The sequence below is a fragment of the Gymnogyps californianus genome, chromosome 2 (assembly GCF_018139145.2).
Source record: "Gymnogyps californianus isolate 813 chromosome 2, ASM1813914v2, whole genome shotgun sequence".
Taxonomy (NCBI): Eukaryota; Metazoa; Chordata; class Aves; order Accipitriformes; family Cathartidae; genus Gymnogyps; species Gymnogyps californianus.
This window is the reverse complement of record NC_059472.1, coordinates 29,560,587-29,580,418: the sequence shown is the minus strand read 5'-3', so window position 1 is coordinate 29,580,418 and position 19,832 is coordinate 29,560,587. Positions and strand designations below refer to the sequence as shown.

General features: G+C 41.1%; 1 protein-coding gene across 1 annotated transcript; it reads left to right on the top strand.

Moving 5' to 3' along the window:
- The first annotated feature begins 1,572 nt into the window (after positions 1-1,572).
- CA2 (carbonic anhydrase 2) lies at positions 1,573-19,239 on the top strand. Its single transcript, XM_050915771.1, has 7 exons — positions 1,573-1,673; positions 2,258-2,455; positions 12,890-13,008; positions 14,452-14,544; positions 15,296-15,358; positions 16,392-16,547; positions 18,905-19,239. Exons 1-7 carry the CDS (start codon positions 1,640-1,642, stop codon positions 19,022-19,024), a joined length of 783 nt encoding a protein of 260 aa, XP_050771728.1. The 5' UTR covers positions 1,573-1,639; the 3' UTR covers positions 19,025-19,239.
- Positions 19,240-19,832: the final 593 nt, after the last annotated feature.

Below are 19,832 nucleotides of genomic sequence, written 5' to 3'. Positions count from 1 at the left end.
TAACATGTGCATTTCCATTTGCTGTTCTACATCACACACACCACAGCCACTTCTAAGTAACTTCTGTGTATACAGTTTTGCCGTCGCATTTCCATTTTGTGGTCGCTAAATCATCTTGAGTAGGGGCATGCAAATGTGAGAGGACACACAGTGTTAGTCAGTAATAACCTTTAAATATTTTCTGCTTATACTCGAAGGGGTCTGAGAAATGCCTTTAATTTTTATAAGCAATTTCCCAGCTGGTTCCTTTTGCTATTAGCAACAGTAACCACATTGTACGAATAGACTTTTCTCCCCCCTCTTAGCAAATAAAAACAAATGACACACATTTCACAATGCTGAATGTAAATGATGGAGTCATTCTGGTGTTGTTCTAGATTTACAATGACCTCACTGACAACAGCATTTAGACCCCTGTGGTTGAATCACGACAGAATAAAATTAGAACCATATTTGAATAAACCGTCGTAGTAAGAAAATGGGATAAACTAATATTACAGTTACAATGTCATTCCCATACCAAAAATTGCTCGGAGCAAGAGGACACAGAAAAGCCTTCAAAAAGGATCATCTGCAAACCCACTTGGGTACGAGTTGCTTCACGGGGACAGCCCGCCCCGCGGCAGCGCGGGGACACGGAGAGTCGGCGCACGACTGCCTTCAGCCGTTTGTAAAAGCGTTGTTAAGGTCTGATCCCTCCCGTCCTGCGATAAAACGCCGGAGTGTTGAGCAACATAAAAACATCTAAAATATGTATTGCTCAATTTTATTCTCGCAAGTCCATCCTCGGGAGTGGTAGTCGAGCCGCTCTCACAAGAAGTATGTATTTCCTAAATGCTAAGAAGTGAACACACGCACAGCTCTACCTGCTGTCTTCTCCGAAAGCGATTAGAAAAAATACACCATCAAGCAACAAGCGATAACGCCCTCGCTCTTCTGAAGCGTGACCATAGCTTCCCCTCGGCTAAGTGCGCTGACCTCCGCCTCCAAAGCCCCGTCCATCCCTTCCGAAGCCCGGCACCTCTGAGAAAGCCCTCGCGGCGCGGCAGGATGCAGGCGCGCCCCCCCCCCCCCCCCCGCAGTAACTGCCCTGGCTGCCCAGCCGCCCCCTCCACCCCCAGCAGGGAGCAGCAGGAGATCGCAGTGCCGCTCCCCTGCACACGCGCGTACGCGCACTCACACTCGCACACCCGCGCACGGACGCGCGCACCCGCCGCCCGCCCGACACCGGCTCCCCCCGCGCTGCCCCCGGCCCGCCGGCACCTCCCCAAGGTCACGGCGCTCCGCCGCGCTCCGCAGCGCCTCGCGTAACGGCCGGCCGCCCGCAGGTGCGCAATGCGGGGGAGGGGGGGGGGACGCGGGGCCGCAACCGCCCTGCCTGCGGCCGCTCCGCGCCGGCTCCCGGGGGCGCTGCCGGCCGGGCCCGCCACAGCTCCGCGGCCGCGGCGGATCGCGGATTATAAGGGACCGCTCTCTCCGCCCCCAGCGGAGTCTCCCTCCGCCCCCGCCCGCGCTCCCCACCCCTTCCTCCGGCCGCGGAGAAGGGCATGGAGTTGGCGGGAGCCTATAAAAGCCCCTGAGAGCCGGCCGGGGCCACGGCGCTGCGACAGCCTCCGCCGACACAGCCGGGCCGCGCACCATGTCCCACCACTGGGGATACGGCAGCCACGACGGTGAGTGCCCGGTGGGGTGCGGGGCTCCGGCCGGCGCGCCGCGGCGTGGGACACCTGCGGGCAGGTCCCCGGGAGCAGTGCCCGGGACGTGCCCCCTGCGCGTCTCACCGAGCCCTTGCCCGGAGCGGGAATGAGCTTGGTGGCGCTTTTTGCCTTTTTTTTTTTTTTTCTTCTTTTTCCCCCCTTTAACCTTGAGATGGCACCTGCGCCTGAGCAGCGAGCCGGGCGCGCCGCGCGATTTGCCTGGAGCATCTTCTGGTTCCCTACTGTCGTTCCTTTACTTCGGTAACGGCGCAAGGAAGAGGGGAGGACGGGGCGCTGCTCCCGCAGGACGGGGTGGCCTCTGGAAGGACTCCCTGGTAAAACCTCAGCTTCCAAGGCTCAGGGACTGCCGGGTCCCTGCCGTGGTCCCCAGGTGGGATTTCCTCTCGTCTGTGTTGCCAGCGCCGGCAGCCCGCACAGATGGTACATTATTAAAGGCTGATGCTAGTGTTAAAACATCCCGGTTTCTAGAGTGAGGGTTATCACTTACATCCCCGAGCTTCGTGTCTTTTCCCACTGAGCTGCTTTACGCTGTCTTGCAGGACCCACTCACTGGCACGAACACTTCCCCATCGCCAACGGAGAGCGCCAGTCCCCTATTGCCATCAGCAGCAAGTCCGCCAGGTACGACTCCTCGCTGAAGCCTCTCAGCTTCAGTTACGATGCCGGCACAGCTAGAAACATAGTCAACAACGGGCACTCCTTCAACGTGGAGTTTGATGATTCTTCCGACAAGTCAGGTGAGACCTCATCTTCGTGTGCAGGGGTGGAGGTGGGAGAAACTGCTACTAGCACTGCTACTAAAATGTCTACTGAGGCCATAAGTTTTTTTTTTAAAGACAAAAAAATACTCAAGTGTTTTGGCTTGAGTAAGGTCAGGATTCAGCCCTTAGGGATTCAGCATCCCACGTGGCTCCTTTAGGCTAGAAGGAAATTGAGCTCCTGTTAGAAGAAAACTAATCCTATCTGGGCAGTTTTGAGCTGCCCTACTCTAAACTCCAGAAAAGTGAATTGCTTTATTTTTGTTTAAATCAGAAGGATTTGGATAAGGGCTCAGCTGTGGAGAGAAAAAAAAAAGATGATTATTTGACAAGAACAATTTTAGGCATAGCTCATCATAAGCTACTGACCAAATGGTTAAAAGAAGAGGCAAAATACATCGTAGGAAGAAAATGGCCTTAGAATAACAAAGGATTACGGTTAACAACTTGAAGTGGAAATAGTTTGAAAATAGTTTCTTTGGTTATCAAAATATTATTTCATATTTCTGAAGCCAATATGGTCCCAGGTTAGTACAGAAACAGAGGAATGATTAGAAAATACCTCTTTGTTCTTTTGTAATTTAAACAAGTATTATCCCTGACATTTCTTGACGCTGGGCTTTCTAGATAAAGATAATGTATCTGACACGTTCCTACAAAGTTTGCTAGCAGGCAGTCATTCCACAGCGTCTTGCCGTTCATCGTACTGTATGGTGAAATTAAGCACTGAATCCTGCAAACCTTTTAGTAGTCCTTACTGAAAGGAATGGGCGCATTAATGGACAGACAGAATCCAAGATGTAGTTGCAACAAGGGTTGTGTAGGTTGTCTTTAATTGTAGTTTTTCAGCTGGCTGAATTTGCAGAAATCATCACCCTGCTACAATGAATGTGCCTCTATTTTTAATTTAGACAGCAAAAACAATCCCATTGTAAGTCACTGCCTTCTCTAGACACTGCCTGATTTAACTTGCTTGAGCAACTGCCCTGTTTTTCCTAAGCGTTTCGTTGGCAATGTCGTTTAGGGAATGGTGCTGAAAACAAATGATCCATGCCTACTAAAAATGTGAGGTTTTTGCAGGTAATGTAATATAACAGTATTACAGACATCCAGCATTGTACTAAGAATTTGACTTTGTATTTCAATTACAATCTTTATACTGAACAATATTAAGTGGTCAGCTATAAGTGTTCACAGTCGTATAAATACACATAGGTCCATGTATAATTTACACAGAGCATCCACATTAATATTTGTATGGTATTAAAAAAAAAAGGAAAAAGGTATTCTGACTTCTTAGTGTTTATTTTTCTGAAGCACTGAGGAGCTAAAGGAGCTGAATGCATGTTCATTTTAACAGTGTCACAGGGAATAAGGTAAATGATTCAGAGTACAAGAAAAGGGATTATGTTTTCACCAGACACATGTGAGTCTGCTCTCACTGTCATCCTGCTCTCACTGAGCCCAAAGGAAACAGGTTCAAGTCTTCACAGTATAACAAAACTATCATGCGTTCACTTTGTGTGTGCGTAAGTTTGGAAAGACTATGAAAATTAGGTTGTATTTGGTAACTTGGGAGGAAAAAATGGCAGGAACATATAATAATCTAAAGAAATGTCTGTAGGAAGAACGCTTTTTGTGAGAAGTCGGTGCAGAACCGGAACATCTGTGACAGGGATCCTCTGACAGATATGCAGTGACACAGCTTTCAGAGTGGGAGGATAGGAGATGCAAGTAGAAATATTCTCAGCGGCTCTATTAGTGAATCAGAAACTGATTATTCTTTAGAAAAAAACATTAAACAGATCTCTGTGAAGCCAGGTGAGGGTGGATCCTTCAGTATCACACTTCCTATTGAAAATTACAGTGCAGAGAATCTACCTGGCAGCACACTTAATGGCTTCATTTGTATGCAGTTAACTAGGTAACCTACTTTCCTTACACAAAATAGAGCTGTCTTTGACTTGACTGTGCTTGATTCACTCCTATTTCTGAATTTGAGAGTATGTGTGTACCAAATTCTTGGTTGGACATCACGCAACAGTCACAAGGAGAAACTATGTGAGATTATGTGATGTGCTGGTATGTTTTACAGACGACAATGGAATAAAATCCTGTAAATACTTCCCACAGGCTGTATTGCTTGCTCCTATGAGCTGTCCCATATGCAGTAATGAATTATCTGTGGTAGTAGGCGCAAAATGAAGTAATAAGATCATTGTTTGTGAATAATCCTCAAGATGTGAGTAACTGCACACAAAGAAGTAGATCCATTCATTAAGAATCTTCAGGCTTGTAACTAATGACACTGAAGTAAATTGAACAGCAGTTCCAGGTCTTAATGTCTGTTTGACTCCTGCTCTTCAGAGCATACAAAATGAGTTCTTGCAATAAAAAATAAAGGTAGTAATAGTAAAAATAGGTAAGAAAGCTAAAATGCATGTTTGGATAAAATTCTTTGAAAGTAGTTGTTATTTATTTCTTTGATTCAGAAAATATGTAATGCGAGTACTGTTGATCACAAGTAACAACAAGTAGTTATCAGAATATTCAAAATTTTGATGTAAAATATTTTTCCCCCAAATAAAAAGCTCTTCCCCCAAAATGTGTATCTGTTACATTACGTGTGTGCGTACAGGAATATGTAGTATAAAGCTTCTGCCTGTATCCGTGAAAAGCTAAAAATCTAAAAGAAAAAATAGAATTTCTTAAAATGATATCCCATCTATATTCTTTAGCATAGTAAAGATGTAAAATAAAAGTTTAACTTTTTGAACAAAAATAATCTACGTGCAATTTATGTGACTAATGTATCTTCATAGAAGAAAATGTTTTCTTCTCTGCTATTAGAAGATCTCTTTACTAATAGGTGAAGCTTTATAGACATAACTCTTGATTCAGGTTGCAATTATGCCTGACCTATACAATTTTCTCTTACAATGATGTTTTAACAGAGAAATGATGTTAAAATCTTTGTGATAGCTTTAGAACCTGACTTTGTTTTACTTTCTTGTTAATCTTCTTAGATATGCTTAGATGTTACTAACCATGCTTAGAAAAACCCTTTTCCTAAGCAATTACCCCCAAATCTTCAATTTCAGTTCTTGTAGTACAGCCTTTTAATTTCTTGGGCTATATGACGGCTGTTATATTCCAGAATACACTTCTAAAGATTCAGTCAATTCCCAAAGTGAATCCCCTTCATATTTCGCAGTTGCTAGTTGGCAGAAATGGTGTACGGAAAGGAAATTCACAAGCCAGCATTGCTGTGTTTCTGAATATTTTTTTGTTTGCTGAAATTCCATCATTTCTTCTAGATAAAAGGATATCTTCTGTCTTGTTTCCTTGCAGTCTTTTGGAATGTTTTCTTGGACTTGTATGTAGAAAGCAAACAGTGAACTTCCTCTTCCAGTTGTTACTTAGTCTCTCTTCTCCTTCAGTTCTTGCAGTTGCTTTCTTAGCTGTCATGTCCACTGTCTCTTAATAATAGTGAAAGTTCAAGTATTGGCAGGCATTCATCTTTAAAATTTCTATAACTTTTATTTAAAGCAAAAATTCATTGTGGTAAAAGTGTCACTAGGAATAAGACTCTAAATTCAGGTTCATCCACTCTTGTATCCTGGGACCTGACCTTCCATGTATGGGTGAAGCAAATGGTGCTGATAACTGTTAAATTATAATAATGCACCTTATTTTAGGAACTTCATATGTAGCAAAGGAGTGTCTCATTAAGGGCACTTATTTTTATCATATTAAACACTTTATATAATAGTCTGCTGTAAGGCCATGTGTATCGTTCACTGACTTTAAAAGACAGAAGTAAACAGCGACTTCTCAGAGCTGTAAAACCACAGGAAGTGACTTTGCTCAAGAAAGCCTCAAGAGCCCGAAAGAAGATTTTGTAACACACTGATAATGTGTTCTTTATGTAAGTTTCCCAGAAAACTTTTCAGAATTCACCTAAAACCTGAAATTCAAATGGGAAATGCTCACAGCAGTAGGCGCTGTTTCTGTGTTTTCTGATCATGTGTTTGATGAGCTTATAAAAGCTCATCAATCAGCAATTAACTTATTCCATAACAAGAATGTTAAAATATCATATTTTATCTGTAGAACCTGACAGAAGTGAATTGCATCTATGGTGTAAGGCTCTAGAGACATTACTAAATGTACTGGTAATTTCTGCTTATGGATGAGTCTCTTAATTGTTTCCTTTTCCTTCCTTGCCGCTGAGCTAGAGATAATACTGAAATCCAAGACAGAGTCCCAAGTAAATCCAACATTTTTGCAAATATTAAATCATAGCAGAACCTCAAAATTATGAGGAGACCTAGGGAAATGAAAATACTGTATTGACCTTGATACTAGCACCCCTTGGGAGACTTTCAGTAGTTGTAATCAAATATATTACCCAATTCTTCCTATAATTGTAAATATTAATGAGGATGCTTCAGCTGTCTTGAATTATGACTCACTGTAAATAAAGGAATCTATCTTGTTACATTGGTTATTCACTACTTGGTTGGCAGTGAGTTACTCTGAAAGTTATGCCGCTGTTGCTCTTTTCCTACACTTCCACCTCGGCTGGTAAATGGAGGAAGAAACACGCAGGTCTGCTGTCTTTAAGGCACAGCTCTTAATCAAAGTCACTGCCACTGGTCTATTTTTAGGCTTCCCAGCTCCAAAGGTGTAGTATTAGCTATGCCAGAATAATATTGCATGTTATCGGTATACAGTCATGGATTGAAGGTCCACAATGCAGTATAGCCTAAGCAATGTGTTGACCCTTCGGAATCATAAATCAGAGAACTGATTGCTTATAGCTTTAGGGGCCTGTATTCAGACACCTGCTTATGTGTCACAGGTACTTTTGTGCACTGCTTGACTAGAAAGTCAGAGGTCCCAGAGGTTGTGTGATCATTAAGTCATTTCTCTTGTGAACTGGGATCACCAGAAGCTGCAAAGCCTACATAAGCAAGTGACTTGAGAATAGCTCTAGTGCTTAATGGAACTGGAAAGGAAGGTGAGAGGGTTTGAGATCAGTCCTGCATGTTTCAGGCCTTCATTTCTTTACAGAGCCCAAAAATGCCCTTCTTCACTTACATCAGCCGTTTGGTTTTTTTTTTTTAACATGCAACTTCTGAGCAGAAATTTGACATGGATTGTGCATTTAAGAATCATGGCAACTTCCTTCCCTTCTTCCAAATTCCTCCTCTAGAGGCACTTTAGGTGCAAAACCAGGAGAAACTGGTCGGCTGTTATCAGCTAGGGCCACTTGGAAAAGTTTATTTTTAAGATGTCATGAAGCTGTGTGCCAGATGTCACCATGACTACTCTTCCCAGCCAATATATTTGTTCATTTACTTATAGGCATGAGGGACTGCTGCATACTTAGAGGCAATGCTCACACCTTAAGTTTGTTCATCCTCCATTAGATATCAAAGTAGTGTGAGCACCATGTCCAATACACAATTTTCAGTACTGTAAGCAGTCACTGAGATTACTATTATAGCTATTACCATCAGAAATTAAACCAATTGTTATTTTTAAGAGGATTTTAATGCTTCCAACTCGGTTCCTACAAAGTCATTGTCAGCTCATACGGTGTGAAACATGAGAATTGCAGGCTGATCAGGGACTCAGTACAGTACCTTACGACTCTCGGAGAATCTTCATTTAAAAGAGTACATGAGAAATAAACTCCACCAGTCCCAGGGAGTGGGAGGAAAGTTAAGAACCTAAATGACTTCGTATCCTTAAGCAGGTCAGACTCTCTCTGGCTCCTACCCAGTCTGGATGAAATAGTTCAGCTGAGGTGAATCAGAATCACTGACCCGCTGCCGCTACACACGTCTGCAGACCAGCTGCATTTTGGCCAATGTTTCATTCTGGTCTATCTCTGTGGAACATCCTTGTTGCCTTATCAGGCTAACCCTCTAGCGAGGTCAGAGTAGGGTTTTTTTTTTTTCTTATGAGATACCAATTATGTAGTTTTTTCTCTTGGAGAAACCCATTACAGATGTTTTCTGCAAGTATGATCCCTACAGTCAGATGCTTGCGTGCTATCTTGCTCTCTTGCTTGTCATGATACAGCATCCTAGGAGGAATGTCTGAAAGAGATAATATAAAGAAGGAAACATCTCACAAAATGTGATGTTCTGTACTCCATGTTTCACAGAAATGACAGCTCACCCTAACTGAACTCTTCAGTCTGTCAGACGGGGAAGTCCATCCTTGCATAAGAACACAAGGCTAATCCCTGAGCATCCTCATAAGAGCCTTTTTTGTGCCATTAATAGTGCATGGTGCTCAAGATTTTTTTTCTCAAGTAATGCTTCATCTACTTTGTCTCCTCAAGGCCTGTTTTCTATCATACAGATGTCTGTGTATACACAAAAGCTTACAAAACATTAACCTTAATGTATATACTGTGCATGTGTTTACATACACACATACCTACAATGTCATATACACGTGCACATCTACTGTAGCCTGACACAAAGTCATGGCTTTCTTTATGCCAAAGCAATGTGTGTGCAAGAGGGTTGTCCTCAAAGGTAGATCCTTGAAATGTCCTACTGCTAGGTTTTTGTTTGGTGGAATCTCAATTAGAAGTAAATTTCCTAAGTTTGGAGCTCTGGACATCCGTTGTGCTGTAGTGGACCCATTATTTCAGCTGCTGGAAGGAGCTTTGCTGTCAGTGATTTCCATTTGAAGAACACTTTCTCATTCTGCATTTTCTCAGAGTAACAAACGTTAGAGTGGTATTTTTCTTACCACACTAATTTGTATGACAGGAAGGAATTCATTCTAACTCATGAAACGATCTTGTAGTTCAGCCATTTTGATTATTTCTTTGACAGGTTTATTGCCTTGATGAGATTTATTAGTCTCCTGCTCTGTATAGAGAGAACATCCCATAGGAGGTAACTAAATAACAGCAATTCCACAGTATTCCTGCAAAAATTCATATGTGGATGCTGCCACTTCCTGAAAAAAGGTATGAAGTGGTCCACAGTATTTTTTACAAAGCTGTTCTGTTCTACATGGGAAGGGTAACTACCCAGTGACTTGCCTTTAAATAGAACAGTGAAGTTGTGTGGCCTCAGTAAACAGCCATCCCAGATGCAGCAAAATGCCCTTTCATTTCTGTGTGTTTCCAAATATCCTAAGAAAGTGTAATGGAGACAAATTGAGTTCACCTTCTTTATCCAAGAAATCCCACAGACATAAATGGAACGGTTCATGTGGTTATTTGACTTTCCAAATTAGCACTGCTAATACATTCACCTAATTTAGAAAATGTTATGAGATCATTTAATAACAGTGCAATATAATTACTGGATGTTACTAGTATAACTTCTCCAGTAAAGGGGTAGATGGTTGAAAACAGTTACCATTTCTTAATCTAAGCAAAGTAGCTCCAAATTTGTCTCACTATAACATTTCAAATAACTGTCAAATAGAAAAACAGTTGCATTTTCAAGCTGTCACCTCTTGGGCTGTTACACAGCTATGGAGACCGGGTTATGACGTAGATTGTGTTGAGTAGGTTGAATCTGTAAGAAAAGAATGTGTTTTCTGGGTTGGCTTGTGCTGTCTTCACCCTGCATCTGAAGCTGTGCTATATAACAAAAGGGAGCACCGCTACATAGGTATTTCCAGGATGGTTTTCACTAATACTAATTTCAAAAGGAAGGGAGCTAACGAAGAGATGCTCAAATATGGATCAGAATTTCCCCATCCCTCAAAAAAAGAGGATGGAAAAGTTGGACTTCTGTCGTCAACGTGGCCTGAATCAGTGTTCACATCACATGGGACAAGGACAAGGAAGTTCCTGGTGTGAATGTTGCTCCGATTCTCGATGAACTTTTACTTTGCAAAAGCTGGTAGCATTTATTCATAGTTTAAAAAGCTTGTGCTGGAAAAAAATGGAGCTCTAAAATTTCTACTTTGCCTTTTAAGTTTAATTTTAAATTTTACTTCTTTGGAAAGGCTGAGAAGTAGTAAAAAAAAAAAACTGCTTAATGTAGGCTAGAACAAGAAGGGCTGTTCTTTAATTAAGCCTGCTGAATTTGTATTCATTCACACTAATCTAATTATTACTTTCTTCAAATGCTCTGCTGTGAGTCAAAATAAGCTAGTGCTGGATTTGAGAACCACAGAATGAGAAAAGTAAGCAAAAACTGCAGAGATTTTTGTGCATCTTTTGAGTTTTATGAGACTATAGCAAACTTTGTGTAGAGAAATAACACTGCAAATGGATTTAAGAAGTTTGCATGGTTCTGCTTTTCAGCATGCTTTCCATTGATGAATAATGGCAGATTAACCTGTGCTGCGCTAGTGCTTTCTGAGGTTGAGGAATGGTGGAACCTCAGTCCATTTGTACCTGCAACGAGCAGCAAGTCCATTAGCCAAAGGAACTGAAACATTGCAACTCCATGGCATCATTTTTAAATGAAACATGATATTGTGTGGATTAAATGATTTTGCATCTGTAAAGATATAGCAACCAATTACTTAATTTTCAAAAGGAACTAATGCACATTCACAGTTGCCGTTCTGAAAAAAAGTATTCTGATTTGTAGTCCTGTGCTTGAAACAGTTATGCTTCTTGGCAACTAGCACATGCAGAAACATAAAAGTAGAATAAGATATGTTCCTATTTAATTACTTCAAGTAGCCATTCTTCTTTGTATCACATAGCTTGGCAATAGGTAGGGCAAGTCTTGGTCTGTTGGCTGTTCAGTGTTGGCTACTGTACTGGAAGTTACAAAGACTGCAGTGGAACATATATTCACATTTTTCAAATAGAAATACATGTTGGAAGACTTCTAAATATATTTACCAAAGGAGCCCAAGGCAAATGCTAAATTTGTCCACTGAACCCAAACTTTGCATGTGTAAGGCACACCAGTGGAAACTAATGTGTTTTATATATATCTTGTATTTAATTTTCATGTATTTTAGTTTTTTATTCAAATCCTTCTCACCTCATTGCCAAGTATCCACGGCTGTTGTTACCCATGCTTGCATATAATCAGAATTATTCAAACCTGAGCAGACAGTGATCTTTTCCTATTTGCATTTGATGTATATTTTCACACATGCACGATTGTGATAGTGTATAGACTAATTGCAGACTGAGAGGAAAGCATCTTTACTCCACAGAACCATTTTGTTTGTGGCACATACACAGAACGCACTTACATGTAATATCTGATGTCAACGCTCTTCTGTCACTTTGATGTATATGTATATTTATGTATATATATAGAGAAATTGATCTTTAAGATATATAACACTTCAAATTACACTTTAAAATATTTTTTATTTTTAAATATTAACATCTTAAAGATTTAATTATGAATTTGAGACGCTTAGCAAAAAAACCCAACCCAAACCACAAGCCGGTGTAAAACCTTGCTCTAATAACTTAGATAAATAGCTCTATTTAATAGAACTATTTGTTATTGTTCTGTGCTTTATGCTGCACTGGAGGAGACATTGTCTGTGCCTTGAGCATTTTGCAGTAATAGGGCTTGATCCTGCATATCATAATGGTGATTGGTCACAGTTTAAGTACAAGGTTAAAACTAACAAGCAGAATAAGGGAGCTCAGGGGAACTCGCTCCTGTATAATTGAAAGTGTGGCTGGGCACTCCACTTACAGCAGTCCCATAGCAGGAGTAACGTCAGATAGTGGAGAGCGTAAGTAAATGCCTCATTTCCAATCCATATTTTAAAAAATCTGCCTCTGCAGGCATTGCCATTTTCACCACCATTTTTTAAACTCATTCTTGAGGAGTAAAGGATGGAAGGGACAAGAGATTTGAATTCACATCTCTGCAATGCCTTGCACTGTGCCTAGTGCTTTAGCTTGGTGCAACCCATGGCTAACAGGTGTTTGGGCTTAATTTGGAACCAAAAGCATTTTACTCTATCCAATCTGGACAGGATTTGCAGGATTAAGGCCTAAATGGATAAAGTGTCTAAAATGAAGGGACAGAGTACATCAGTAAGTGAAAGATGATTTGGTCTTCAAGTGTACTTCCATAGAATAACTCTATATGGGCCTCTTACAAAGGCTATTCTTTTTCTTGGCCTCTTTTTATTTATTTGGTGACAGAAAAGTTACATTCTTAGCTCTCCCCTCGTCACCCATAATATTAGCATGCCTGTTAAATTGCTGATGAGATGCTCACTGTAAAGTCACTTGTGTTTTTACACGTTTATTATTGATTTTGGCGTATTGCAGCAATGTACCATTGAAGATGGTCTGGAGTAGCATGGCAGCATGCAGAGCAATGAACTGTAATTCACTTGGAAGACTTGAGATGGATGTTCCAGTTTGAAGTGAGACTCGATAACAAAGGTTATGGGAGATGCTAATAGAGGCTCTTTGCTTTGCAGTGCTGCAAGGAGGAGCGCTGGATGGAGTCTACAGACTGGCCCAGTTTCACATTCACTGGGGATCCTGTGAGGGCCAAGGGTCTGAGCACACTGTGGATGGTGTGAAGTATGATGCAGAGGTAGGACATGCTTTCTCCAGACCTTCTCCAGTCTTTTGTGTATAATGAGTATTTTATTTTTTAATATTCCACTACAGTATCAGCTTCTCTACAGATCTACATAGGGCAAGAGATTGTGGAGGTTACCATAGAAGATTTTGGTACAATGCCACCCCAGGACCTACTCCTTGCAAGAGCAGAGATTAGAATTGGAGGACTCTTGTAATATTTTTTTTCTCAGCTACTTCATGTCAAAGAGACTACAGAATCAGAAAAACCCACATTAATTATCCCTGGTTTTCCCCTGCTTTCTCAGTGACTCTTGAAAATTATGAAGAAATAGAATTGCAGCACCTCTGTACACACACATCCCCTTTTCCTGGCTTCAACTTTTAATGTTGGAGACATTTATATAAACAACAGAATAATTTTGAGGCAGACCCGTTCATCTTTTGGTAGCAAAGAAGCAAGGGGAGCTGTGAAGAGGGCAGGTAGCAAAGTGAGACCTTGCAGGCACTCTTTGTAGTATCCTTAAGACTCCAGATGTCCCTTGGACAACTTAAGACTCTGTATTACAGTCTCACTACAGAAATGGAGTGACTTTAGTGCCTTGCATCCCACCTTTCCTTGTCCCCTGTTTAGAAATCTACCTCTGGATGCTGTGACAGACTTTTTTAACCCTTTCATAAATACACATTGATACATAAATACACATGGATAAAACAAATGGCCCCACGAATTCATTGGCTCTGCAGCTTTTTCAAGAGATAGAAGCAGCTTTTGTCTTATCTGAGAAACTTACCATTGCCTTACCTCTGTTCAGAGTACCATAATTACTTGCTCAACTTGACTTGCAGATGTGGGGAAACAGCCAGATGAACTTAAGTTAGAAGTAACTTGGAAATGAAAAAGAAAGCAACATCCTGGCTAGTATGACCTGGAGATTCACTTCATATTCTTTTCAAAGGCTTTCCAGAAAAGGACAGGACTGTTTTTTAAACACTTTTTAGATTGCAGGTCAGATCTGTAGTTAATGTGTCTTCGCTGCTTCTTCTGACACTGACAATCGTGTATTTCAGTGTTGATAAGAACTCCAGGACATATAGCATTAAAATACTACATCAAAATCCTGCAGGCTGCATGCAGGAGAAAATCATGCTGAAGATAACAGGAGTTTCACCAGACTAAAAGCAGAATGATACAGCCACAGTTTGCATTTAAAACTCATCTGGGAATAAGAGTGAGAAGCAAAATAAAATGCATGACAGAAATCTCTTTACATAAATGAAAATTGAAAGTGGATGAATGATTCAACAAATTCTTAACTGTACACAAAAGTTTTTAAATCTCAGCAGTAAAACACCATCTGCTCTTAATGTTTAATAAATTACTTCCCTTCATCCTCATTTGTAAAATAACGTGGATGGAATATCATCTTCATAGTGCTTCTTTTCTTGCTCCTAGCTCCATATTGTTCACTGGAAGGTGGAATATGGTACATTTGCTGAAGCTGTGAAGCATCCTGATGGTTTGGCTGTGGTAGGCATCTTCATGAAGGTTAGTTAAACTTTTGTATTATTTGGATGAGTCCAGTGTGTTCATTGTGTTGCAGGGGGACCTAAAAGCCTAAAATATAGAATAAGGCAGCATTATGCTATACTGCCTAAACCCATAGCAAACTAGGTGGTACTCCAAATTCTTGGCTTTCTTTACATATAAAAATTGTACACCAGCCATGGAGTATGACTGCCATCCATCACTGTGGCAGCCCTGTAGCCGCGTACTTGCCTTTTTCATGACAGTGACACTGCCGTAACTCTTATCAGTGAAAGGTGATGTGCATAACTGACAAAGTTATGTGTGTATGAATCTGCAGTAGGACCAGCCTAAATAACACCTATTTTCCTTTTCCTGTCATGGTTAAATGTCCAGAGCATTTTGGCTTAGTTGAATTGTCTTCACAGCTAGTTGGAGAAGGTGACTGTGCCCCAGCAGTGTGCACTCTGTCCTGGCCTCACTGTATTTTATTAGGAGGGTGACTTCTATGAAAAAAGAACAGCTCAACTCCAAAAATAAATCCACACACTGTAAATGAAAATAACTTTATTCTGTCCAGTGTCCTTGGCTGACCCATTTGTGCTGTCAACTGGCATGATTTTACAGAGACAGTTCCAGTCACTTTTGCTGTAATACTCCTGTTATGTAATGAAATGGTGCTGGGAAAATGTTTCCTTGAGAACTGTAACAGAAAATTAAAGGTATCATGAGAGTGCATGGTTATTTTCTTTTCATATGGTTTGTGTTACAGGTAGGAAATGCCAAGCCTGAAATACAGAAAGTTGTGGATGCTCTGAACTCCATTCAAACCAAGGTAATATTTGCTGTCTGTGTCGATTGACATCAATCACAACTGTGCTGCGTTATCTTCTTCAGAAAGTGGATTTTTTACTTCTTCCCAGTCTGCTGCATGTATGAAAGTAAAACAAACCTTCCTGCCATCAGCACTGATGCTCCTGTAACCCTAAATGCAAGAGATTCACATGAAGTTTTGGTAGAGGGCGGGGAATACTAGAAACAGCAATCATTTTGTATCTCTCTGACTACATTTCTCTGTCTTTTAACTGCATTTAAACCTATAGGGTAGGATTCATCTTCCTGATCTAAACCGCTCTTCTAGGTGCCCTTTCTAGAAAGTCAGTGGTGACAGATGCAAAAGGCACTTCGCCTCATCTCTGCATCTGTGGGATCAATTTCCTTCCTCCAAGAGGGCATACTTCTCTTGGCTATTTCTAGAGAGAGTCCAGATAAGAAGTTTGATCAGGATATATAACTCATAGGAAAAAAAGCCTTTCTGTATTTTAAATATTGTGTGAAGTATGTGTGTGATCTTAATGAGCTGAGTAATGAGAAACTAAAAGTACTTACTGAGTAATTAGGTACCTTCATAGTGGGTAAAGGCCTGTGCCAATGAGAAATGTGGACAGGAAAGGTAAAGAATCAGACTACACTGTCATCTTTGTCATCAGGCTCCCTTTGAGGAGTTATTTACTGCAACGGACTCTCCAACAGGTCTCCCAGGCTGTATATTTCCAGTGCAATCTGTGTACATGGCATCTGAAATCTCATTGTTCCTTCAAGCAAGGTCAAATCATACCTGTAGGAGCAAGGAACATAAATTCAACATTTGAAATGAGAAAGAATGTCTTGAAAGTCTCATAAGAAATATATTGCTGAAAGTCTTTAGTCCCAAACGTACTGTAGGAGGGACTCAACGCTTCATGCCAAACTCCATTTCTGCCTTTCTCCAAACATGGAGCTTCCTGTAGGAGACTTTATTACTGCAAGCCCAGCATGTGTATGTAGTCTCTCCCCTGACGTTAGCCCATCTACTTTCTTTATTGTAGGGAAAGCAAGCTTCCTTCACAAACTTTGACCCCACTGGACTGCTTCCTGCATGCAGAGACTATTGGACGTACCCCGGCTCACTGACCACTCCCCCGCTGCTCGAATGTGTGGTCTGGCACGTTCTGAAGGAGCCCATCACTGTCAGCCCCGAGCAGGTAGGTCTCCAATGCATGGTGCCAGCAGATGTGTACTGGAGTCGTATTGATTACTTCAGTTCAGCCCTCCTGGTGATCTTTGAAGTGGCAGAGCTATGCGGGGTATTAGCTAGCATCACATGTCAAAAATACGTATCATCTGAAGTGGTTATCCTCTTCTGGCAGGACTCTGCTTCTATGTGTGGAAGTAGAGTTTGCTGTAAAATGTAAGGCTGTCCTCCATTTGGGCACAGTTCAGGAAAAATTTGGGGGAGTTTAAAAATTTAATCAGGCTTTCCAGATACATGGTTAGAGCTGCCATGTGGTAAAAATCTGGGAAAATAGTAGCATGCATGAAAGGACTGTTCACACATGCAGAGTTAGTCTAGCATGTATTATGAGCATCAGCAGGTTTGCTGTACATGGACACATCACCTGTCTGGGTATACTTGCCCTGAAAATACCAGGTTTACCAAGCATCTGAAGTGCATGTATTCTGCATCCACAGTCTCACACCGTAGATCTGTAGTTGGTTTGTTGATCTTCCAGCATTTCCAGGACACAGAGCTCATCTTACAAGTTCTGTTCAGCACAGAACAGATTGAGAAATCCCACGCAGAATTGTGACAATCCTAACAAAACTGTGTTGTTTGGAAGAGGCAAAACTTGCAGATTCCAGAAGTCTGCTGCCTGAAAAAATCCTTTATTCTGTTGAGCAGCTTGAGGAGGTTACTACTAGCTCCCTAGTACAAAGGAGCTCGTGCAGATTAAATCACTCCTGGTCCTAGCTTTCTGCACCATCCATTAATGAAATTACATAGAGGCAAGATTCCATCTTTGGGTTCGCATCTGTGTGCTTGGGAGATATAAATAGAATCTAGAGCCTATAAATATAAACTAGCCCTGAAGGGCTTTAGTTTACCCTTCAAACTCTTAAATCCCTTTTATCAATGGCAGACATGCTAACAATATACACAGAATTCTAGGGGTTTTATTCAGCTGATGTGAAAAAAGTGCAACTGAGCTGTTGTGGGACTTAACATAATAAAAGATAGAATAAATGACAAGGAAGAACTATTGGAAATAATAATTATAGCAATGATTACCATTAATAAACTGCAAGGGAGCATTAAAGTTGACACTGTTTACTTGTTCTAAATAACTGGTATTGTTATTGATAATCGAAGGTTTGCAAATATGGTTTTATTATAGGGCAGGAGTACATTCACCAAAATAGAGTTGTTTTTCCTACTACACCTACTTTAACCACCTACAAGTGGTAAAAGACACCACTTGTTTCTGCCACACACACCCCTCCATACTACCATCGACATTTCAAAGACGGATTTGAGATCAAAACAGTGTGTGTGGCAGCTTGCCTTTTCATTCCACAACTGATCAAAACAAGAAACCGTAAAACAGAGTATTGACACTGGGTTTAAGTTGAATGGGTTTTCCAAAGGTAGATAAAAGCTGGATATTACAGCAGAGTGTAGCGAGCCTGTTACCATTTGCTGTAGTGACAGCGGTTCCTGGCAGAGGCTGAGCTCTGAACTTTGTTCCAGTTGGTCCTGAAGGTAAAGTCCTCTCCTGGGCTGCTCGCTGCTGGGGGCCTTCCTCCTTGAATGAGGGAAAGCCTGGCCTGCAGCCTGACTTGTATGAAATCCTGTATCCCACCTACATATTTCTGTCAGCAGTTCCAGCTGTCTGTGCGAGATCACATTTGGGGTGGGTTATTATTTTGGCACGGTCTTTTTACTAGTTTTGGAGATGCCCACTTATACATAAAAGGTGCTTTTATTGCATCAGACTGTGCAAACACCAATTTTACTTTAGGAACAAGCACTAAAACTTTACAGTATGCTCCTGTTGATGTGGAACAGTTTTCCCTCTCACAGTATTTGAAAATCAAGATATCTTGAATGAATTTGGCTGCTTTAATTTGACCCAAGGGTAAGGGTGTTTGGGGTTTTTTTGGTGGGTTTTTTTTTATTTCAACTGAATTAAAAAAAATCCAACTTTCAAAAGAGCCAAAACTGTACAACTTGCAAAGGATTCTGAAAGGTATTCAATTCCAATCTGGATCAAGGACAAACAACTCTGTGCAGAGAGTTCAGAAAATGTGTGCCTACATCCTTGTTTTCTGTGCTTTCTTGGTGGTTCTTGCTAGGATGTTTTGTGGACAGGAGAGCCTGTGTCAGGGGCAGGAAATGGTGTGGATGAAATGCGGAGACACACGGGTGGTGATGCCATCTCTAGACCATTAGTGCTGGCGAAACTTTGAGTTGGACCTCTGGCTCAGGCCTAAGGTGTATGATTCAGATAGTCCTGGTGAAACAAGAGTATGCATTTGAGGATGTTTGTGCCTTTTTCCACAGATGTGCAAACTCCGTGGCCTTTGCTTCAGTGCTGAGAATGAGCCCGTGTGCCATATGGTGGACAACTGGCGCCCATGTCAGCCTTTGAAGAGCAGAGAAGTCAGAGCTTCCTTCCAGTAACCTCAGCGCTGAGTGTGTTAGAAATTGCTGTGTTTGTGAGGAGCCCCTTTTGCTAAGCACAAATCAAACCTTTGCCATGTGTGCCCTGGCAACATCTTGTCTCCCAGATCCATTCTTTCTTTCGCTCTGCATCTAAAATGCCAGCTAATGAAATGTGAAAGGCTCTTGGCCAAATAGGAAAGGGTTCTTAAGGTGTGGGGTTAGGGGAGGCATGGGCGGGGGGGTGGCTGTGTGCATTTTGGTGACTATTACTGCGACTGACACTTTGGTGTAACAGTATGTTGGCTACTTGGGAGAGGATATGGTGATAGCAAAATAAGCCATTTTAAGAAATCTCATCCACTGGTGTGATAGTACACATAACTAACGATAACTTGAAGCTTTGTGAAAAGCAGAGGAGTACAGAATCTAGGTATGATTTAGGAAAAAAAGTATTTTGAGAAAGTAAAGCAAAATGAATATTGAGAATTGGACTTCTTAGATTTTAAGAAACTGACATGTAAATATTTTTGAGACCGTTTTACATTTTTACCCATGCTATCAACAACCTTGACTTTGTCTTAATGGTAGTGTTGGATTTTTTAATTAAAAATGTTCTAAATTAAGTATTATCTTTAAAAGTTGTTATTACCATAGAAATAATACAAAATATCTTTTCATTGAAATAATATATGCTCTAATTTAAAGAGGAAAATAATATTGTATTTTAGATAACTTCTCTAATAAATCTATACTTATATATTTGCTTCCATGCTGATATTTTAATTCAGGAAAGGAGTCACTAATCTGTCTGCATCGTTGCATATTA

What these genes read in the sequence shown, in the direction of transcription:
- CA2 (XM_050915771.1), top strand. Translation starts at nt 1,640, where the DNA reads ATGTCCCACCACTGGGGATACGGCAGCCACGACG. An exon ending in TGATTCTTCCGACAAGTCAG is followed by an intron (nt 2,456 to 12,889) that starts GTGAGACCTCAT and finishes TTTGCTTTGCAG; the next exon opens with TGCTGCAAGGAGGAGCGCTG. An exon ending in GTGTGAAGTATGATGCAGAG is followed by an intron (nt 13,009 to 14,451) that starts GTAGGACATGCT and finishes TCTTGCTCCTAG; the next exon opens with CTCCATATTGTTCACTGGAA.